A 22,726-nucleotide genomic window follows, 5' to 3' on the forward strand; every position below is an offset into this window, starting at 1 on the left:
GACTGCAGACCCACAGCTGCGAGGAACTGGATTCAGATTCCACCCCCCACCCCCACCCCGCCACACACACCTGTGGTTCAGCCAACGCCTTCACCTCAGCCTAAGCAGGGAGCTCAGACGAGCCCTCCCGGACTTCTGGTCTACAGAGCTAATAAATGAGTGATGTTTTAAGCTGCTACATTTGTGGCAATTTGTTATGCAGCAAAAATAAGTTAACACTCTCCGAGTCCTACGCTCACTCACTCACTGAATGGTGAGCATCTGCTGCTCTGAGGACACACAAGAGGCCCCTACTATCATGGAGTTCAGAGGCCAGTGGAGGAGACAGGTGACAACTCAATGCACAAACAAATATAACCTAAGGGCCACAAAAGGAAATCCAACAGGATAAAGAAAGAGAAGGGCTCTCTGGGGAGGTGGCTTATGATGGGAGATGTGGAAGAACGTTCTAGACAAGAGGAACAGGAAGCCAAAACTCAGCTGGGGGAGCCATGGTGAGAAGTTTGGAGTGATGCAAAGTGAGGTGGGAGGGTCCAGAGGGCTGGCAGCAAGAAGTGGCAGTGAGGGTCTCTGGCCCCAGGGGCTCCCCTATTCTACCCCTTGCGAGAGGCCGTGGTTGGCGCTGTACGCACCAGACGTTCGGTGGCGCCCTGCCCATCTCCTCAGCTGCACACAGCTCCACCCCACAGCAACCAGCATTGCTCTCCTCCTTATGGACGGTGTCCCGCCCCAAACTCATATGTTGAACTCTAAACCCCAGAGTGATGGTATTAGGAGGTAGAGCCTTTGAGAGGTGATTAGGTCATGAGGGTAGAGCCCTCAAGAATGGGACTAGTGCTCTTATAAAAAAAGATGCCAGAGAGCTCCCAGACCCCTTCCCCATGTGAGGACACAGTGAGAAGACAGCTGTCCATGAACCAGGAAGCAACTTCGCCAGACATCAAATCTGCTGGTGCCTTGATCTTAGACTTCCAGCCTCCAGAACTGTGAGAAGTAAATGTCTGGCGGGAAGCTCCCCAATCTATGACAGTGTGTTATACATAGCAGCCGAATGCAGTGAGACACTCCTCCTGTGCCCAAAAGGGCTGCCTAGCAGCAGGAACATCACAAGCCAGTACACCTGCCTCCTCCACCAGAATCCAGCACTTGCAAAACAAGAAGGCTTTCTTTGGGACATTCTGCCAAAGATGAAACTACTAATAAAACAGTGTCCTCTTTAGACACAACCCATTATGACTGGATCACACTGCATGGGGGAAAGGCATGTGTCGCCATGTCCCCATCAGTAACAGGCTGCTGGGTCCCTCTCAGAGTTGCCAGCTGGGGGCTGCTCCAGGCCCGGCCTCCTGCAGACAGATGCTCTGTACACACCTGCTTCTCACCCTCACAGGGGAAACACTCCCAGCTGCCAAAGGCTGCACATCTGCAGAGGCTTCCCTGGCCTGACTTGGACACAGGTGCCCTTGCTGAGACCCAACCCTTGCATTATAGCCCCTCCCCTCTGCAGTCCTGATTAACAATCGGCCCAGGCTCTAAGACACTGGTCTCCGTCTTCAGAGGCCATCTCAGCCTTGCCAGGTGGTCCATAACCTCTGGTTTGAAAGACATGGGCACTGGAGCCAGTGAAGGAACGGAAACCACCCTCTGGGCTGAGTGTGAAGCAGAGAGTTTGGCTGCCGAGGCTTTGTGATTCACCTAACCGATCCCACCCGACATCTGATCTGCCTCTGCTTCACCCGCTGCTGAAGTGTCCCCAGCTGTGAGCTCTAGGAATCCAACCCACAATAGCAAAGCACTGCCATTTTTATTTTTGGGCAAGCGCTCTTTCCCATGGAGGGCAAAGCACCTCTGGCCCTTCTGCTCGATGCCCCGAAATAAGGAAAGTGTGCCTTCTCTCAGCACTAACTGGAAAGGGGATGCTGCTCTGGAGAGGATCACAGGCCCACACAGGAAGTGGACATATTTGATTCCAAGAGTACAGACACCCTGTCCAAAGCCCTGTTCATACGTGGGGAAACTGAAGCAGTGTGCACAGAAAGAGCTAGGGACCTGGATGTGAGGCCCCTCTAACAGTTTAGCTGTTGGTTCCTAAGCCATTAATGCACCACCTGAGACTCAGCTGCTTTATGTGTCAGAGATAACAAGGCCTTTGGGGAAGGCGGGTGCTGGTGCTGCCTGGTGAACACCTGCTTGAGACCCCACAACCCACACTGGCCCCAACTAAAAATCTTATCTACTCAAGTTCATTAAGCCACTTCAGGAACTCAGTAGAATACATATTTCTTGTCTTTTCCTAACCACACTTGTGACAGTCAACTTTCTTGGTGTTTCCAAAGCCTCTGATTACTTCCAACAGCGACCCGGGGTAGGGTTAGTGTGAGATTCAGAATCTGAGGGGAAGGAGCTGCTCTCATATACCTTTGTAGCTGGGCAATCTCTTGACTGATATCGTCGAGTTCCTTCACACCAGTGAACTCCCCCGATCCAAGAGAACCTGAGCTGTCCTGCAACCAAATTCAGACACAGAACAAAATATTACCACACTGACCTCACTACACGGCAGGGACTAGCAGACCTTAGAATGAAGAATAAAATCATCTCTCTCCCCACCAACCCTGGGAACTATCTGGGCATCCAGACACAACCAACCAGACACAACCGGGGCCCCTGGGGAAGGCTCACATGGGGTGCCAACGCCACCTGGTGGCCGGCTGTGGAAGCAACACAAACAAGACAGGCATGCGCCAGTGGCTTACTCACCGGGATGGGGGTGCCTCTCTCTGAGGGTGGGACCATGTCCGGCGAGAGGACTTGAGGGGGGTCGATGCCTTTACTGACCTTCTGCTGAATGAAATACATAGCTAACGCGAATTGGTCTTTGCTTAACTTCCCCGTTTGCCTCGTATCAGCCAGGGCCCTGGGAGAAATGTGGGACGCTAATTACACATCACAGACAACAGATTGAGGATTCAGCCCGAGTGACAAGTACCAGTCATGGAACTCACACTTTTAAAAACATAAAAACAACAGGCTGAAGCACAACGCCTTTTCTACTGAACACCTCACTCCCAGCCCCCAACCCAAGCACCCTGTCAGGGTGGGAGGGAGCTCCTTCCTGGCTCCTGATCGGCATGCAGGTAGCGGACACGACAGTCTAGGACAGAGCAGCCACTCACAGGGAACAGAAGCAGGCTACGTGTGCACTCAGATCTTTGGCCAGTTTCTACGGTCCTGGGTCATGAAAACAGCCCAGGTCGCTGGTTTTCAGTAGAAACGACAGCAGCATTTTAGGATGTCATCATGAGGGGATGGGGCCTGGAAAGCCAGGCATGGCCATACTGCACAGGACAGTCCCTCCCTGCCGAGATGTCCCTGCCTGAGTGGCCTTCTAGTGTCCAGCACATAAGTTCCGTGACACCTTCGGGAACCAGGAGCTTGTTGCTATGGGAAGAAATGCCTCACGTGGTAAAGACTCGGCCTCCATGTCTATGACAAATGTCTTCCCTTCGCTTACTGCCCACTCAACACAGTTGTTCCCACTGTGCAGTCACTGCAGAAACAGCGAGACCATTTTCTAATGCGCAGTAAAGGAGTGCTGGGAATGCTCAACAGACTCGGGCCTGAAAACACTGTCAGTAAACAGGGCCGTAGGGAGCGTGGAGATCTGCTAAAAGTCGCTGGTAAAGACTGGTTTAAAAACATATTCGTCATTGTCACACTTTTAGGTCTGCCTGCGAGAGCCGGTCCTGCCACACACCCAAACCACGGCAGCTCAGGCCGCTGCCTCTTCTCTCCAGCCCCTCCCCTGCTCCCTATCTCTCAAGCATCCTGGGCTCCGAGGCCACATGTAGGTGCTCTGTCAGTGTCCATGCTCATCCTGATACCACGCTGACTGGCCGGGTGCCAGGTGCTGTTCAGGGAAAGGCCTAGTCCCCATCTTTCCCCTGCAATCTCTTTTGCCCTGCTCTCTCTCCTTCAGTTATGTCCCCTTTTGCCACCTGCTGACAAATCTGGACTGTTGTTTCACTTTCCTAGTGGTGACTCTAGAACTCATTCCATCTGTCCTTGCCCTCTACTCCCTGTATGCAATCTCCTATGTTCCTGCTTTAATCCAAGTGTATTTGTGATTTCGTTGCATAATTTAGTGTCATTATGCCACTTACAGGTTGAGGAATATTTTATAAATTACTTCCTTGAACTGTCCCTTTATGTGAAGATCAGGGTGTCACATCGCCACCTCTGAATTCCATGTTTGTCCATTTCAGGTGATAAAGGGGGCTGCATTTTATCGGTTTCTAAAAGGGGGCCCTGGATCCAAAGGGACCGCAACTGGGCCTCCCCCAGCTGTTTGGTGACTGATGCTGGGCATCCCGTACTCCTTCAGACAGGATGGCCCACTTTCTGGGGCCGGGGCCTCACCTCACAATGTGAATGTCTGTGATTACTGCTCAGGATTATTTTCCCAAGTCACTCAGTACCGTACTAACTCACTACTCTACTTGGAGGGCTCACTTCTCCAGAATTACATTAAAATTCTATCCTTGTAACTCCCAAGTGAAACCCCCTAAGGCCCAGGAAGTGACTTTCACCGCTGGCCAGTTACAAAAGGAACCACCTCAGTAATGTGAAGACTGCTCTGCCTGGCCCCAGAGGAAAGTTGGGGTGAGGTACAGACCCGAGACTCACTGAGAGCATGCCTTCACCCAGGAGCCAAGTCACTGGCCTGCAGAGGGCAGGGCCTCTAGGGCGGGTGGCTGAACCCCCACTGCCCAGGGCAGCCTGGCTGGAGCCTTCGGGGCCCTTACTGCGTACTCCCCCAGAGGGGGCAGGGCCCGCTGGCTGTGGCAAAAGCTAAACCTCCTGCTAGAACCAGCACAACCACCAGCAGGAACTGGTCCCAGCCATTCAAGCAGGCCACTCCAGAGCTCTCTAGAGGGATAAAACAGGAGACCCTCCTGCTGGAGAAGAATGAACTCGCATGCACAGAACATAGGGACCTCGCTCAGCTCCCATCAGCCTGGCGAGAATGAAGGGGCAGACAAGGAGGCCAATGCACGGCTGTACTGGCACCCTGACCATTCAGGCCCCTGACTGCCACACCCTCCTGTATTGACTGCTGTACAGCACGGCCTCATCTCTATGAGGCCCCTTGGAGCCCCCACAGCCATTGCATCCACAGAGCAAGGCCCAAATACCAAGGAGTAGACATGCGTCCATCCACCCTTACCATATGTGTGCTAAAAGGTTCTGGGTGAGGCCAGAGTGCATGAAGATCTCCTTCACCTCCTGGCCACTCACATAGCCATCCAGGTCCAGGTCAGTCTTCAGGAAGATCTCGTCAAAGCGCATCTTGTCTGCCACTGGCACCACCCAATTCACTGTTGGCTGAAAGGGTTTTTTGAAACGGTTAATCCTTAAGCTTTTCATCACCTACAAATATACCCTATTCAAATGCTTTCACATGCGGAAAACCCTCCTCAGGACTCTGTGAGCCAAGAGGGCAGACAGGATCTCTGCTCTGTAATCAGGGAAACTGAGGCTGAGAGAGGTTAATGCCAACTCAGTCAGTTGATCTCACCCAACAGCCAGCCTGCGTCTCTTTGCTCCCCAGCACAGCACCCAGCTCCCCTTGTGCAAAGAGGGAGGTACAGACTCAGCAGGTCTGTCTGCCAACAGCCCCTCCATCCCCACTGTCTGGGACATGCCAGTGACCTTCCAGGAGGGGCTTCGGGCATGCTGGGCAGCACCCTCCTGACTGCCCATTATGGAAGGTCCGTCTCCAACACCAGCCTTCCTGATCTGCCATCTTTTGTCTGCAAATGCTTCTCTGTAGCTGCCAGGGCTGTGTCGATGCCCACAGTGCCAGGATTCTGTACTCTGTACTTCTGTACTTCTCTGTCCCTGCCCCGACTCCCTGTGACGCAGTAGTCCCCTGGTGAGGTATTGTTGTACACACAGCACCAACAGGGAGCCTCTGAAGAGCGCACCCCACACCCTCAAGGAAGGCTGTGGACACAGCAGACAGAGTTAAGAGCCCAACACAATGTGACTTTGGCAGCTGTGGGGCTTGGCCTCCCACACCACTTGCTCAAGTTTACTTAAAAAGGGCAAATGCCACCAAGGGTCCACTAGGACCCATGCACCTCCTAATTCAGGGGCCTCAAGGCCCCTTGGGCACTCAGGGACAGGCCCTTGTAATTGCTAATTCTAGATGTATCACTTCCGACCTTTGGCGCTCTCATGACACAAGTTCCACAGCATCGCTGCCCCTTTTACTGGAGACGTTTCTCCTCAGCTGCTTTTCCCAAACAGGTCTCCCTTGTTATCCAAATCTAGCGGGATCCTGACGTGAGCAACAGGAGACCAGACAGCGAGTAGGGAAGCCAAGGCTTCATGTTACCAGACTGTTTCAGTTCGGGGTTTCGGGAGTAAGATAACAGTACAGCAAAGAACTGATCAGAAAACTTATCAGACTCTATGAACCAAAGTCAAACAGCAAGGGCTCTGGCAGCAAGAGCGACCTGAGTTTTACTTGTCACATTATGTGACCTTTGCAAGCGGCCTCTGGTCTGCTGTAGAACGTGATTAGAGGAGACGTAGAAACAAGAATTCTAATGAAGAAGAGGCCCGCTGTCTTAAGTGACTAGAACAAGCTAAACCCTCAAATGCAAAAGGAAGAAGTAACAGCGGATCAGACAGGCTAAGCTGAGAAGAATGCCTTCTATGTCTCATGGGTCCCAAGAAATTACAACTCTGGGACAAGAGTCCTAATATTTGCTGTGCAAACAGAATGACCTTGCTGCCTGATCTCCAGGGTATTGGGTGTGTTAGCAAAATCCCAATGCCTGCTTGGCTATACATCCACACAGGACAAACTTCTTGGAGCCGGGTCTTGCAGAACAGGCTGGGTTTAAGGCCAGCAAAGTAGCCATAGGCCACCAATGAGTGGGAACAGACCCTGGTGGCTAGAAGGGGCTTCACCCCACACCTGGCCATGAGGGCAAGATCAGGCGGAACTTGAGAGGGGGGGCCCCTGACAGGGCGTTACTGGCCTGGGCATGAGGGAAGTGGGAGAGAGGGCGCACGGCAACTGTGGGTCCTCAGAAATGTCTGTGATTCCATCAGCTGCCCCTGTGCATGATGAAAGGGATGCATTCTCCCACTCCCACCTCTGACCCCGATAGCTGCCACTGGTAAAGTCAGTCTAGTCGGGGGGTTGGCAGCACGCTCCTGGGATCTGGAGCCACCAGCTCACCAGGGAGTGGGTTATGAGGCTGGCTGACCTGCGCGCATCAGCAACTTCAGCCCCATTTGCTTCCTTGTTAGGAAAACACATCACCACTAACCTAGCCTACTTACTAAGGACTTAATAAGAACTCTGGGCAAGAATTCTGTGGACTCAAGAGGTGCTGGGTTGTCTTGAAAAACAAAAGCTCGTGCAGATCTAAATGACTGGCCTCACCCCGCTTTCTGTCCCCAGGCTCACTCTGCTCCAGGCTTCTCCCTGTTTCTAGAACACACCAAGCACTCCCACTTCAGAGCCCGGGCACAGCCTAGTCCTCTGACGGCTTCATAACACCAACATCCTCTCATCAGTGGCCATCCAGCTGGCCCCATCTGTAGGAGCATGCCCCGCTACCCACCCAGACACTTCCAGGACAAGTCCTTTCCTGCTTTCTCATAGCTGTCTGATTTACTTATTGTCTGCCTCCCTACAGAGGGCAGGGGCCTATCGCATGGTTACTGTGGCACCCCCCAGGACCTCCAGGACATGCTGGGCATGGCTGGAGAGCTGCTGAAGGTGCCCAGGCTGGGCCATCTAGACACTGGGCTTCTCAGCAGACAGCCATGTGAAGCTCACCAAGTAGAAGTTAATGCCTGTGGGCCATGCCTTCCGCCTGGCCACAGCACTGATGAGAACTGTGTTAGCCTCATGACCAAGCCACCTGACCCTCTGATCATTTTTATACTCCAGGGTGTGATGTGTGTTCTATGAGTCTCCGCAGTCAGACGGTTGACCCTACAAATATGTCATGAGCAAGAGGAATCACTGTCTATTATGCACTTCTCCTTTTCATTTTTATCACATTCTAAAGTTGTGTGGTGGTGCCAACTGGCCTTGTCACATTCACTGCTTTGCCTTTGAAACCACAAATGAGGCAGAAAGCAAAGCATGATTCCAGATGTAACTCACATTCTTGCATGTTTTAAACAATCTCAAAGGTGCGCTTTTATAAAGATGCTGCATTGGCTAGAACAAGAAATGTCTTTTGATATATAAGATGCTACCGTGCGGAGAGCCTCTCACTCGCCTGGTCATTCAATACACATTTGCTGAGCATCAAAGTACCAGAGATTGTCCTAGTTGGTGAGATTATAAAAAAGAACTAACTCTGCTCTCTTAAAGCCATAGGGTGTATACATGCGTGCGTGCATAAACGGATGACACATAATTGATTACATAACATGCCAGGTGTGAGAATCTAGAATAATTCGGAGTAGAGGGAGAATGGCTGGATGGGGAGGGCCTGGGGTGTGCTGGTAATGGTGTGATCACACCAGGCTCCCCTGATGAGGTACCCCATGAGCAGAGGGCTTACGAAGCAAGGTGCCACAGTAGATCTGGGGACACCCCTCCCAACAGAGGGACTGCCTAAGCCAGGAAGGGCAGAGATGGGAGAGAGCCTGTCTGGAGGTGGGAAACTTACTGGGTGTGTCTGAGGAAGGGTCGTTATTTATGAGCAAGTGAACAAGAAAGTTAATTCTGAATCTCTGTTGCTATGGACTGAATATATGTGTCCCCCCAAATTCATATGTTGAAATCCTAACCCCAAAGTGATGGTATTAGGTGGGGCCTTTGGGAGGTAATTAGGTCATGAGGGTAGAGCCCTGGTGAAAGAGATTAGTGCCTTTATAAAAGGGACCCCAGAGAGCTCCCTTATCCCTTCTGCCATGAGAGCACACGGTGAGAAGAGGGCTGCCTGTGAACCAGAAAGCCCTCACCAGTTGCCTAATCCACCAGCACCTTGATCTTGAACTCCTAGCCTCCAAAACAATGAGAAGTAAATGTCTGTCAGTCTATGGTATTCTGTTATAGCAGCCCAAATGGACTATAATACCTGTCACAAATATTTTTAATCACAAATGTTGCCTTTTTGGGGTCACAAATTACTTGCTCCCAAGAAACATCTCACTGGGGCTCTACACACAAAACAGCTGCTCTGAGAAGCGGTGACGCACACAGAGGGCACCATACTTGTGTTTGCTTGATGCTGTGCTTGGGAGACAAACTGCCCGTGCTGTTCAGACTGCTGACGCTGCCATGAGATGGCGTGGAGCGAAGGCTGTCTTTGGGTGGGGGGCTGGCAGGCAGGACTGGCACAGCACCTGGGAACACTTTCTTTCTCTTGGAAGGTGGGATGAGGGACGGGGGCAGGACGGAGGGCACAGGCTCCTTCTCGAGGGCTCGGTACACCAAGTGCATTGCCTGTAAGCACAAAAGAGAATCACATTCCGGTGGTTAAGCCCAGGCCCAGGGCAGGCAGAGGGCAGCTCTATCAGAGCTGCAGTGACGAGACGAAGACTGCTCCTTTAGAGAATGCTTCCAAGCTGAACAGAGTAAAAATAAACTTCTTGTAATGAGCTATGCTTCCAAAGCATAATTTTCTAAGACATTTGTTTAACCACATGAGACTGAATGAGTACAAACGGAATTTAATCATACCAGACTTCATACATGTTCCCTCACTACACGGGAAGGCCACCGGCTCCAGGGCTGACGAATTCCAAAGTATTGCAATTTGGAAGTCTAAAGACAAACTATGAGAGCTGTGTGTACTTCAGGATATTCCAGAGACATGAAAAACTACAGAAAAGGGTATGCTGTGCAGAGGACAGGACAAGTGGCTCTCCTGTTTGAGGCAGGTAGGGAAACATAAAATGACACAATTTATAAAAGAACATAAATCTTGGTTGACGTGATGAGAAATGGTAAAAACTAGCTGAAAAGGGAAACTTGAGGCTTGTGAGGCTGAAAGGAGAGAGGCCTGTTCCAGCTTCACTTGAGACCAATCACCTTGGGGGAGGAGGCTGGGGAGCTCATGTATAATGGGGACAGAGTTTCAGTTTTGCAAGATGTAAAGCGTTCTGGAGATGGATGGTGGTGGTACTTAATGTCACTGAACTAGGCACTTAAAAATGGTTAAAATGGTAAATTTTATGTTATATATATTTTACCACAAAAATAATGACAACTAGTAAAAACAACAGGATAACAGAGAAATATGGAAAATGCTCAAAGTGAAAAGGCAAAACAGAGTTGATGTGTGGGAGAAAAACATATCTGAATACTACTGACGATCGGGGTTTATAGGGGAATGGAAAGAGAAATTTCTAATTCCCTTGGAAAATGGTTTAGATTTAACCTAGAAGTTTAAAATTTCAAAGGCTTTACACACATAGTAAACATAATAAGAAGTTTCAATTCATGTATATACTGTACAAATCACATTTTAAAGATGTTTAAAATTCCTAGAACAGATTTATCTTAAGGATACAGTTGCATTTCATTGTTTTTTATTGCATGGGTATTCCCAGATAATTCACAGTTGTGTTTTTTGCTGTTGTTGTTGTTGTTGTATGGAAGGGCAGGGTTTGAACTAAATTACTATTTATTATAGTGTTGTCCTTAACTATAAGGGGCTACTTCATTCTACTTTGAGATCTAACAGGACAAGGTAAGTGAATAAATCTTCCATGAATGGAAGATAAAGGTCCAACATGGCAGTGAGGTTGAAGAATGGGAGGAAGACGACCAGGGACAGACTGACAGGAGCCCAGGGTGAGGAGGGTAGGCTCAGGGTGAGGTCAGCCCAGCCCACCAGGCAACTGAAGAGGCGAATGGGTTGTCTCAGGCATATGGAAGGAGGGCAGCCGCAAGGAAGGGTGGCCCATAAGACAGGAGAGCCCTGATCTGCATACAGCTCCACTGCTGTCTCTAAGAGGAAGGGTGGGAGTGCCTAGGCTCTGGCATGGACAGAAGGGGTATACTGGGGCACTGGTAGGCACGTCTACAAGCACGCCTACTTCCTAACTCTGTCTGCTGGGAGTGACGGGAAGCAGGGGTACCCCAGGGGCACTGAGCACTCTGGTTTCCAACACCATCCTCCGCTCTAAGGACCAGGGCTCCCTAGAGAAGGGGCTGATACAAGGCTGGGCGGGGAACATATTGGGGAGTCAGGAGCATCTTATTGTGCCATGAGGAAGCAACTGGTCATAGAATGATGGGATATAGCCAAAGGACAAAGGAGCCAGCTTGAAGGAACTCCCACTGGGCAAGATGTTACACCAGTGAAGGATTATAGACCATGGAGCAGAGGACGCATCCATGAGTTCACTCTGATAAAAATTCTTAACGGTAGAAGGCCAGCTAGAAAATGTGCGAGGAATGACAGAATTACAAGACAGACCACCTGCAATCACCAGAGTCCTAACGGATGCAGGCGAGACTCCTGGGAGAAACAGTGGGTGAGAATTAGAGGGGTAACAGGGTGTTCAATCTCTATGTGTCTCCCATGAGACTGAGCACAAAGGAAGAGTAACTGCAGGGAGAAACCCCGGCCTCCATCCTGACCACGATCAAGGTTGACACCGTGGTAATGACATACAATAAGACATCACATGTCCTATGGATGTTGTGTGCCCCAGGAGAACTCATCACCTTGGTGCAGTTCTGCCCCATAAAGTACAAGGCTTGGATCATCAGAGGAAACAGCAGACAAGCCCGCACCAAGGGACACTTGGCAAAATGCATTCTGCAAATGCCCACGTGGCCATGAGACACAAAAACAGACAGAGCTGCCCCAGATTAGAGGACATAAAAGAGACAGCTACAGAACATACCAAACTAGGCTGGAGTCTCTTTCACTACAAAGGACATTTTAGCAAAATCTGAATAATATCCTTAGATTAGATAATAGATATATAATGCAGTAATATATAAGCTATAATCTATAATAGACACCATAATAAATAATGTCAATATTAATTTCCTGATTTTGAATTGGACAGTGGTTATAGAAGAGAATTCCCTGGTTTTGGGAAATACACACTGAAGTATTTTGGGGTTAAAGGTATTGTGTCTACAACTTACTCCAAAATGACTCAAAGGAAAAATTCATGGGCGCACCCGCATGGACTTGCACTCACGGGGGGAGAGAGGGAAGAAGAGAAAAGGATAAAGCAATGTGGTAGAATAGTAACACTGAGGAATCTGAAGATTATTCAGAAGAATTCTCTGTATTACTGCAACTTTTCCTTAAATGCAAATTATGTCAAAATAAACTGTTTTAAATTAAATGATAAAAAAAAAATGAGCCCAGAAACCCCCTGCCCCCTCCCCATGAGCAGCACATTCCCTTCCTCAGCAGGGTGAGGAAAGTCCCACTGGGGACCTACCACAGCAAACTCATCTCTGTCCAGGTGCCCATCCTTGTCAATGTCACTGAGGTCCCAGACCTGCAAGGGAAAGAGCAGTAAGTCTTACTGGGGGAAGTACCAAGGCTGACTGTACCGAGGCTTACTGGGGGGAGAGGAAGTACCAAGGCTTAGTGGGAGAAAGAGCCCACATACCACAAGTGAGCCCACCTGAACTCAGATTCTGAGTGCATGCTGGGATTAAAATGAGGCAATCAACATGCATTAAGAACCAGTCTGTGGGTTCTCTGAAAAACCATCATCCAATGAAGTATTACCAGTTCTAAGATCCTTTCCATAATATTATGTTCACTTTCTCTAACAAATAATCATGATTATAATCATATCTACCCTTGATTTTTTTATCGTCTTATAAATAAATCAGAAAAGATGGTTTGCTTTTGGCACAGGTGTTGCTCTGAACACAAGATACCCTCCACATACACACATGAATCAGTTCCCACCCCCATTCTTGATGAACAGGACTGTGGGCATGTGGTTGGGCAAGTCTGTGGTGTCCCATATCTCCTGTCATCAGAGAGCGAGGCAGGTGCCACGGAATGTGCAAAGCCCACCAACCACCTGAAGACCAGGCAGGAAGGTATGGGTTCCTAGAGAAAGGGCCACATGCCAGATTTTCTAAAGCACAATCAAGGCACTACTTTTCTGACCTAAGTCAGCTCCCCCAGATCAGCAGGCCTGTTTGACTTGGAAAACACTAGGCACAGCACCAGTGCCCAGAGGTAAGAGGACACCCAGGGGTCCATCCAAGATGCTGCATGCGCTGGTACACCTCCCCACCACCACCAATCACTAGGGACCTCAGCCCGGGGGTGCTTCTCATGGGTGGGTTCTCCTCTCCACCCCTGCTGTGTCTAGCCTCAGGCCTCTTGAACACTCCAGAGGCCAGAGCCTCCAGCTGGCCTCCCTGCCTCTAGTCCTGTCCCCAGGATTACCAAAGGGGCTGCTCTAGAATGAACTCTGACCCCACCCTGCCCTGCCAATCCCTGCTCCTCAGCCTGGCACACAGAGCCCCTGTTGCCCTTAGCACCACAACCCAACCTCCTGGAACTCCACTTGGACCTCTCAGGACACTAAACCATTTAAAGTCTCCTCAAGCACATGAATGTCCTTTTAAAGAAGTTCAGTACTGAGAGTGCTTTATGCCTGTCTTTTCAGTTTAGGAAGCAGAGGCTCCAGAAGAGTAACTTCCCAAAGACACAGCACATTGTGGGGGAGTCCCACATAGGAACAGGCCTCCCTGCCTCCACAGTCTTCCCTGTGCCCAGGGCTTCCCTAGTGACTTGGGGCCAGATCATTCTTTGTGGCGAGTCCTGGGCACCGCAGGGTGTTGAGTTTGAGTAGCAATCCTGACCTCCACCCACTAATGCCAACAGCATCAGACCCAGGGACAACCAAAACTATCTCCAGATATTGCTCACTGTCCCCTAGAAGCGGAATTGCCCTACCCAGCATGCCAGGCTGCCTCTGGTCACACTGTGCCCTGCCCAGCCTTCTCAACTCATAGTCTGTCACCCATTTCTTTACTTTGGAGGACACCCCCAGGGGCACCTCCTCTAGGAAGCCTTCCCTGCTTGCCCTGCACCCCTTTGTTCAGGTGGGTGAAGTGCCTCTCTTTACTCCTGTCCTACCTGGGCAGAACTGTGATTATCAAGGAGTCGGTGGGGGTGGGGGACCACCATGGAAGAGTGGTAGCTCTGGGGACCACCCAGGACTTCATTCCCTTCTCTGTGCAACCCTGAACAACTTACCAGCTACTCTGAAGGCCCCCCGTTTCCTCGCCTGGAAAACGGGGGTGACACCATCCAGAATAGTTGGGTGCAAATACTCAATGACTTCATTCATGCAAAGCACCAGAAAGGGCCTGGTACATACTAAGTCCTCGATAAATAAATATAATCTTAACCATCATTTATTCATTTGACTTCCTGGACTGTCTAATTTCATCCCCATCTTCTCAGTGCTCAGCACAAGGCCTGGCCCAGAGGCAGAGCCCACAGGGGGCTGGGGCAGAGGAGTCACATCAATCCCACCTAGACACAACAACTGTCCCATGAGTCCAGAGCAGGGAACTCAGCACAGACACAGTCATGTAGAACCAGGCTTTGTGCACAGAGCAAACCCCAGGGCCATAACACAACCCCTAGTAGAGAGAAAAGTCTGGGATAGAAAACTATACCTATAAAATTTATATTTTTATTTGGGGCAAAATTGAGGCTTTTTTAGAAGAGAAAATGCATTAAATTTTTTCTAAACTGGCAGAATTAAAAGTACCTTACCTGAAGGCCAAAAAAAAAAAAAAAAAAATTAAAAACAGAACAGAAATATAGACATAAGCTACCACACTTCTCCCTGAAAGTACAATAGAGACAGGGAGGTCCCAGGTCTGGGTTCGAGTCCCAGCTCCACCTGTCCCTGGGCCCCGGGGCTACCTTCTCATATGTGCAATGGGCCATAACATCTTCCCACAGGCTGGGGAGCACTTGTGAGCTGCACCCCTCAGGCCCTGAGCCAGTCTGGCTGCAGCAAGCGCTCCATCCACATTGGCTCTTACGAAGGCCCCTGATGGAGCACACCTATGCATAAAGCCTAGCAAGTGGGAAGCGAGCTCAGGGTCTGGCAGAATTTAGTGGCTTTGCAAGAGGTAAGAGAAACACTTACCCTGCCCAGGACGTCAAGAGGCAGCTTTGAGTTCATGAGAACTGGCTTGACTTTGTCTCCAGAGAGCAAGCCATTTATGGGTAAAAGGCTTTCGAAAATTCCATCGAATTTTGCCTTTTCTTCCACCTAGTTGGAAAGAAATAGCCTGAATAAAAAAGTGGGCCTGTAGGAAAATCCAAAGCGAGCTCCAGCTGGAAATGCGAGGGCCCACTTGTGGCCTCACCTAACTGCACAGGACAGTCGAGTGAATTTATGCCCTAAAGCAGCAGTCCCCAACCTTTTCAGCACCAGGGACCGGTGCTCCTATGAGAGTCTAATGCCTGATGATCTGAGGTAGAGCTGAGGCGGTGATGCTAGCACTGGGGAGCGGCTGCAAATACAGATGAAGCTTCACTGGTCTGCCTGCCGCTCACCTCCTGCTGTGTAGCCCAGTTCCTAACAGGCCACAGACTGGTACTGGTATGCGGCCCCAGGGTTTGAGGACCCCTGTCTTAAAAAAAACCATTCTCTGGTACCCATGGATCTGGCAGCCACGGTCAATGGGGGAGAGAGACCTGGCCCCAGAGGCTACTTGGGAGACAAAAGCTACTCCAGACAAAGAATTAAATCTGGGTATCACTCTACTGAACTAAAGAATCAAATATAAAAATAAACCAAAGACTTAGCAACTAATTATCCAGATCAGATTTAAGCTGGTAAGTCCTCTGTGTCTAATAGTAAAAGAATAAATAATAAAAGTTCTTCATGAACAGGGTGAAGGCCTGGGCAGGACTTGCAGAGCAGCGGCTACTGTCATTCTGAAATATGATACAGGCAGTGTGTAAAGGGGGCTGTTGGTGAGGAGGATACGGATGGGGGTCTTTCAACCTTCTATGGAAACAGAGACCAAAGCTAGTGGAACCAGGGGACAGCAGACCTCTCACCACCCACTCTGACCACAAGCTAGAGCCACTGGGGACCTTAGGAAAACACCCTCAATAAGTGTCCACCAATGGAGAAAGACAGAAGCAAAATGTGGTCTATCCATACAATGGAGTATCACTGGATCTTAAAGAGGAAGGAAATTCTGACACATGCTGTAGCATGGATGAGCCTGGAGAACACTATCCTGAGTGAAAGAAGCCTGACACCATGGACAAACACTGCATGACTCAGCTTGAGATCCCTTGAGTGGTAAAACTCAGAGACAGGAAGTATTACGGTGGGTGCCAGGGGCTAGAAGAGGGGGATGGGGAGTTCATGTTTAATGGGGACAGAGTTTCAGTTGAGAAGTTCAAGTTCCGGAGATGGACGGTGGTGATGGTTATACAACAATGTGAATCTACTTAATGCTACTGAACTATACACTTAAAAATGGTTAAGATGGTGTGCTTTATGTTATGTGTATTTTAGCACAATTTAAAAAAAAAAAAGGACAGAAACAAGAAGGCAATCAGATAGTGCATGCACAAGTCACCGTGAGCGCTAAGAAGGCAAACACCCTACGTCTGCTTTGAGCATCTGGGCTTTGGTCAGGTGCTTCGAGAAGTCCAGAAACTTTCACAATAAACAAGAACGCTTGGCACTTCAGGTTTGTTTGTCACTGTTTCTCTGAATGGAATCTCTCTTGAAAACAGTGTACCCTATCCCAGCACCACTGCTGCCCTCTGAGGCCTCACAGGCTCTTCGGCCGCCAGCCCTCCCCCTGAGGCCTCTGCACGGGCCCTGCCAGAGAGGGGCCAGAACGGTTCAAGGAATAAGATCTCTTTGCTGCCATTTTTCATGACAAAGCAGCCCTTTTTCAAAGTAGGCACCATGCAACCAGACGACAAAGTCCTTTGCTATTGTAATCGCTACTGGGAAACCACGTGATTGTTCAAGGAGGTGACTTCGCGATTCCTTGGTCACAGACGCCTCCTCCTGCACCTGTTCCTGCACAGACCCATCCCCGTCCAAACCCTCTGAGCAGAGAACAACCAACTGCATAAAACAGGGCAGAGCTCCTGTGCTGAAAGCAGCTCTTCAAAAACCAACGAGAGCATCAGAAAGGGAAGAAAAATGCGTACACTAGCTGGAAATGAGAGAAAGAGCTGCAAAGGCATGCTGGAGGTCCTCACGCTTGCAAGTTCTCACAATATCCCCTCTGTTCTGATTAACCAATCCAAGCAGCAGAAATCACAGAACATGACCTAGAAATGCAAGATTTAAACTGTAAAATTTTCAGAATACAACACCTGAAATTGTCTTCTTAGGCAACTCTCAGTTATAGGAAAAGGCCATAGCTGTTTCAAAGACTTTCATTAGGAAAAGTATTTCATCTGAATTCTGTAGCACTTACTCTGAAACAGCAGGTAATATAATCGTTCTGTGAAATATTTGGAACATCATAAATGGCTAAAACCACTGCACGTGAAGGACAGTTGAGGGGTGCCACCCTGTCACTTACCCTCACAGCCCAATGGGCCTCTGCCGAAGGCGGTGTGACCATCAAAGGGCTGCTGGTGTCATGCTGGAAAAAAAAAAGAGAAACATTCCGCTATGGCTGGGACAGAATTAAATTACAGGAGAATGTGTTTATGGAAAGGATATACATTTTAAAGTGCTTTCAAAATGGGGGAAGACCTCAACAAGTTAAACACGGAATGACCACAGGATCCAGCAATTCCACTCCTAGGTATGCACCTAAAAGAAGTGAAAACAGGTGTGCGAACAAATCCCTGTACGTGAATTATTATGTCCACCAGATGAACATATTAAACAAAATGGGGGCAGGGGGCATACAATACAATCTTCTTCAGCCATGAAAAGGAATGAAGTGCTGACAGACGCAGCAATGTGGAGGAACCCTGGCAACACTATGCTGAGTGAAAGAAGCCAGATGTATAATTCCACGAAATGTCCAGAAAGAGCAAATCCAGAGATAGAATGCAGATTAGTGGCTGCCAAGGGCTCGAGGAGGGGGAAATGGGGAGTGATTACTTAATGAGTACAGAGCTTCCTTTTGGGGTGATGAAAATGTTCTAGAACTAGACAGAGGTAATGGTTGCACAATTTCGTGAATGCACTAATGTCACTAAATTTTCATTTTAAATGGTTAATTTTAGGTTATGTGAATTTCATCTCAATAAGAGAAAACAGGGAAAGAGACTGAGAGAAAGACAAGTAGATGGGTGACATTAGAAGGTGAACTTGAAGGATTTTGGCACTTACGAATTTAGGCGGTGGCATGTTCAAATTCAGATTGCTCAAGGTAACTTCATGGCCACTCTGTGCACAGGCCACTAGTCTCAGTGCAACATAGAAACCCTGCAAATCCAAAAGGGGAAGGTGTAAATCCCACCCAGCCCATAGCCACAGAGGAAGAGCTGTCTGTGGCATCAGGCTTCAGGTGAAGAGATATTTCAGTTCACTTCATCAAGGAAGACTGTATGTGTGAAGGTCGCTTACAGTGTCAAGTTGAACTGGTCTTACCTTGGGAACATTATTTAAATGAATATGCTAAAATGGACTTAGCCTATTGCATTCTGAATGCTGTAAAATTTTAAATAAATATATTTTCAAAAATAATGAGCCCCCAAAACTTAGGAAATGCTCCACTGTCTAAGTAGCTGGCTTAACATGTTTCAGACTATGAATTATGGTTCATATAAGTGACTTTTTAAAAATGGTTTGGAATACACACAGCTTTTACGAATTTACACTCTGGATTCACTGAGTTCCCCTTGGCCTTGCTGAACAGAGCATCCCCGCCCACCCCCCACACCTCCACCCCTTGAAGCCCGACATGGACATCACCTCCCACGCAGGGACAGAGGACCTGAATCAGGCCATCAGCAGCCTTGGCTCCTCCCAGCCCACCTCCTAACCCTGAACCGGTCATATCACAGGCTTAGCGGACTCACGCAGCATCACCTAATTTTTTTAATTGTTCAACTGGTCCAAGAATATGGAATGTTTTAAAGCTATAAACAGTCATGGTTTTAAAAATGTCTTCTAAGAGATAAGCAATAGATCAGCCTTCCTCAAGCTGATATCCAAAGGACTCCCGTGTAAAGTGAGAGAAAAGGGGACATAAGTAAGTTTAGGGGGACTGTATTAAGCAAAGTTAACAGATTTCTTTCCCAGAAGGATCCTCAGAACCTGATACAGGTGGATACACAGCGTGAATCTCAAGGAAGGAAGGAAGGAACAGTGGATCGCAGATCATGGGACACTAGGAACAACATCCCTTGGAATTTAGTTTGGGGAAAAGCTGAACTAAATTAAAATATGACCATTTAAAATCACTTGTGGGTACTATAAATTTTCATTTATAGAACATTCTCGAAATAACAAAATTGTAATGGAGAAGAAACTAGTGGTTGCCAAGGGATGGGGTGTGGGATTCTCTGAGGTGCTGGGGTAGGTCTGTGCCCCAACTATGGTTGTGGTTACATGAGTCTATGCAAGTGATAAAATGACATAGAACTACACACACCAAAAAAAACCCAAAGAAGTGCACAAAAAACTTGTCAGCTCTAAGACCTCTGGTTCAGTGCCGCCACTGGCTCTGAGCATCATGCTATGTTGAAGTAAGCTACTCTCCCTGGAGAAGCTAAAGGAGGAGACATGGAAACTCTGAACTATTTCTGCAACTTCTGTGAGAATCTGAAGTTATTTCAAAATAAAATGTTCTGAAACATTTTAATTACTTGTAAGTACACAAATATGAAAGGATACACTAATCATGAGAGATGGCTCCAAGTGTTCAAACAAAGACCTTTATTTCAAAAGGGAACCTTCCTGTTTTAACAATTTGATGGCCACACTTTTGTCTAGTGACATGTGTCAGTGGCATGAACAGGAAGGAAGTGCAAAGGTAGCAGGCCTGGGGGATCTGGCTCAGCCCCCTCACTTGCTCTGAGCATACGTGTATATACCTGTTTGTCCAAGAACCCTTTACCTTCTGGATCAGCCAAGTCCCATATCTGTAGAAACACAAAAATGCTCATGAGTGCAACCAGTAATCATTACCCATTTATTCATAAAACAGGAGCCATCACTGCTGTATGTGGGCCTTAAGGGTAGGCCAAAGCAATTCCCATCCACACCCCCCAACTCAGAGTAGGTGAATGCCTTCCCTTCCTCCAGGGCACAGGGCCAGTCCATAGCAGAGCCCCGAAAACACCAAGGTCCTAAGAACACCCAGGGCAACATAAATCCACAAACTATCAAGACCCCTAAAGCGCTCCAGGCCTCTTTTCTGCTACCCAAGTATCAGGTGGTAGTTACCATCGGAGCATGTGGACCCACGAAGTACAGCCTTGGAAGGCTGGCAGTGGCCTGCCCACTCCCCAGGAGGTCCATCTACATGAAGAGGAGTCTACACAGGGCAGCCCTCACCTGCCAGGGGGTCCCCTGAGGGCAGACACAGAAATCACTTTCGGTCTTGACATACCTTCCCAAGGATAATGTCTGAGAGCCCAGACTTCTTTAGAAAAAGTGCAGCTTCACTGGCCCCAACTCGCCCTGTATACGCTGGGTCTACCTGCAAGGAGGAGTGATGACACTGAGATGAGGCTTCAGGAACAGAGCAGCAGGTAAGACAGCACCTACCACACTGATGGGCTGATCTTAATCCAGAGAACAGAAGGGACCAAAGGCTGCATGGGACTTCAATTCAGAGCTGTGCTTTCCAGGTCACTTGCTCTCTAGTTCCATCCAAAAAGACACCAGTGAAACTAACCTGCTTATAATAAGATTCATATAATGGGTTTCCAGTGGGAATCTGTAAACAAAAACACAGATATTAGTCAAAAGTGGACATACTCCCTCTAAAAAAAGGGGGCATCTCCTCAATTCTGTCATTATCAAAACAAACGATAGTGAAAAATCAAGTTATGCACTTTAAACATCCTCTACACACAAACTGCAGATTAGTTGCAGATTTAGAAAAAAGAAACACTAATGCTCTTTAAGAAGTCCCAATTCCCACGCCAACACGGTTGTCCAGGCAGGAGTGACAGCGCAGAGTCAATTTCCATGCACTGAACGATGGGAGTCAACATGTCTGGGAGCTCAGAGGAGAAAGGTGCGCTTATCCTTGGAGATCATTGTCTGGCTCCAGAATCAGAACAGGAGACTCTGCGCGTCATCATGAATCACCAGACATACAAGCTTCAGACCGGTTTCTCTGCCATAGGTCTCATCCCCACCTGCCACCAGGACTGTACAGAAATACACACCAACCTGCCTTCGTAGGGAGAGAGCTGGCCAGTGACCACTCTCGCTGTGATAGGCAGGAAGTTCAAAGTCCTCTGCTGAGCACAAGATACTCTACATTCCGGCCATCGGATCCCCAAGACATTGCTATTAACTGCCTGGGCCAGTATCATGTGGCAAGCTGAGCCTTCATACTTCCCACCACGTCCAGGATCTCTCTTCCAGCAAGTTGTCCCCCAGTGGGGAGAACAGGGCACCCAGGAGAGATGGCAGTGGGAAGGAATTAAGCAGCCACTAAGATGTGGACTACAAAGGCAGACATGTATTGGTGGTTTACTGCATAAAGGGAGGAAAGCAGTATGCAAACCTGCTGTTGATTCAGTGAGCAAAGAAAAGTGAAGACAACATCATTACGTGTATAATCATATAGAAGAACAGGTGTGAACACAGCTAAAGAGAAGAAAGTGGGAAAGATGAGGACTGGATGCGGCACGGGATTACAGTGCTTATTAAAAAGTCTTTGAATGCTGTTGTGTGGTTTTTTTCATAATGAATAAGAGTAGGGGGAGGTGGGTTCCGTCCAGTTGCAATCTCTGGATTTGAATCAGCCCAATACTTGCATATTCTGTGCCATAAAGAGTCATTTCAGGTTAAAAATAATGCCCAGATAAAGGTTAGCTTCTCTGGGGGACGCCAACACCTGCCAACATATAAAGAAGCGGAAGTACCGAGAACAATACCAAGACAGAGTGAAAACAGAAGGGAAAGAGCACAGAGATCTAAAAGGGGAGAGGAAAGTCAAAACACAAAGAAAAAGGGGAAGAGAAAGAGAGAATCCTAAAAAGGCAGAAAACACTAAACAAAACAAAAAAAACTAAGAAAGGCTGGAAGGTGAGCAGTACTGGCTTGAGAAAGGAAAGGCGATGACACCAATGGGGATTGAGAGGTAAGTGTGCTGCTGCAGCAGCTCCCTGGCCAGCTGATCTGCCTGCCTGGAGCCTTGGCCTGACACCATCGCTGGGGGAAGCCGTTACCCTTAGCTCCTTATCACACGCCCACATGACCTGGATTTAAAACTCCACATGCTTTCGAAACACATCTCCCCAGAGGAGTAAGGCTGAGGGAGGAAACAAAGTCAAGCAGGCTGTTTGTCATCTGTCAGTCAAGGTGACAGTGGCAGGCCCAGACAGCATATCATGTGCCACTGAGTCACTGGAGTGGAATGCATAGACTCCAGAGGCCCCCATTTTGATGACAAAGGTCTCTTTCCTGCCAACAATCAGGGAGGTGCAGGTCTGAAATACATTTCCTCTGGGTTTTTTTAAAAATCTCGTATCAGGCAAGAAAGGCTTCCAAGCTACTGAGTCCAGTGAAAAAAGTTCCAGTAATT

At 48.6% G+C, this 22,726-nt stretch overlaps 1 protein-coding gene across 12 annotated transcripts in view; it reads right to left on the reverse strand.

The window, feature by feature from the left end:
* Nucleotides 1–22,726, reverse strand: part of EPS15L1 (epidermal growth factor receptor pathway substrate 15 like 1) — an 88,586-nt gene that overhangs the window by 45,411 nt on the left and 20,449 nt on the right. For all 12 annotated transcript variants that reach the window (XR_005653898.1, XR_005653899.1, XM_039867712.1 and 9 more), the window contains exons 2-12: nucleotides 20,861–20,902; nucleotides 20,573–20,662; nucleotides 20,055–20,102; nucleotides 18,346–18,441; nucleotides 17,582–17,644; nucleotides 15,157–15,282; nucleotides 12,457–12,516; nucleotides 9,257–9,487; nucleotides 5,228–5,385; nucleotides 2,761–2,917; nucleotides 2,419–2,504 (exon numbers count right to left, since the gene is read on the reverse strand). Coding sequence is in view for 10 of the 12 variants with exons in the window: in XM_039867712.1 (XP_039723646.1) it covers nucleotides 2,419–2,504; nucleotides 2,761–2,917; nucleotides 5,228–5,385; nucleotides 9,257–9,487; nucleotides 12,457–12,516; nucleotides 15,157–15,282; nucleotides 17,582–17,644; nucleotides 18,346–18,441; nucleotides 20,055–20,102; nucleotides 20,573–20,662; nucleotides 20,861–20,902 (1,157 nt within the window). In the remaining 2 variants the exon portion in view is untranslated. The remainder of the gene's footprint in view (nucleotides 1–2,418; nucleotides 2,505–2,760; nucleotides 2,918–5,227; nucleotides 5,386–9,256; nucleotides 9,488–12,456; nucleotides 12,517–15,156; nucleotides 15,283–17,581; nucleotides 17,645–18,345; nucleotides 18,442–20,054; nucleotides 20,103–20,572; nucleotides 20,663–20,860; nucleotides 20,903–22,726) is intronic.

The sequence above is a fragment of the Pteropus medius genome, unplaced genomic scaffold, assembly GCF_902729225.1.
Source record: "Pteropus medius unplaced genomic scaffold, Ma_sr-lr_union100, whole genome shotgun sequence".
NCBI lineage: Eukaryota > Metazoa > Chordata > Mammalia > Chiroptera > Pteropodidae > Pteropus > Pteropus medius.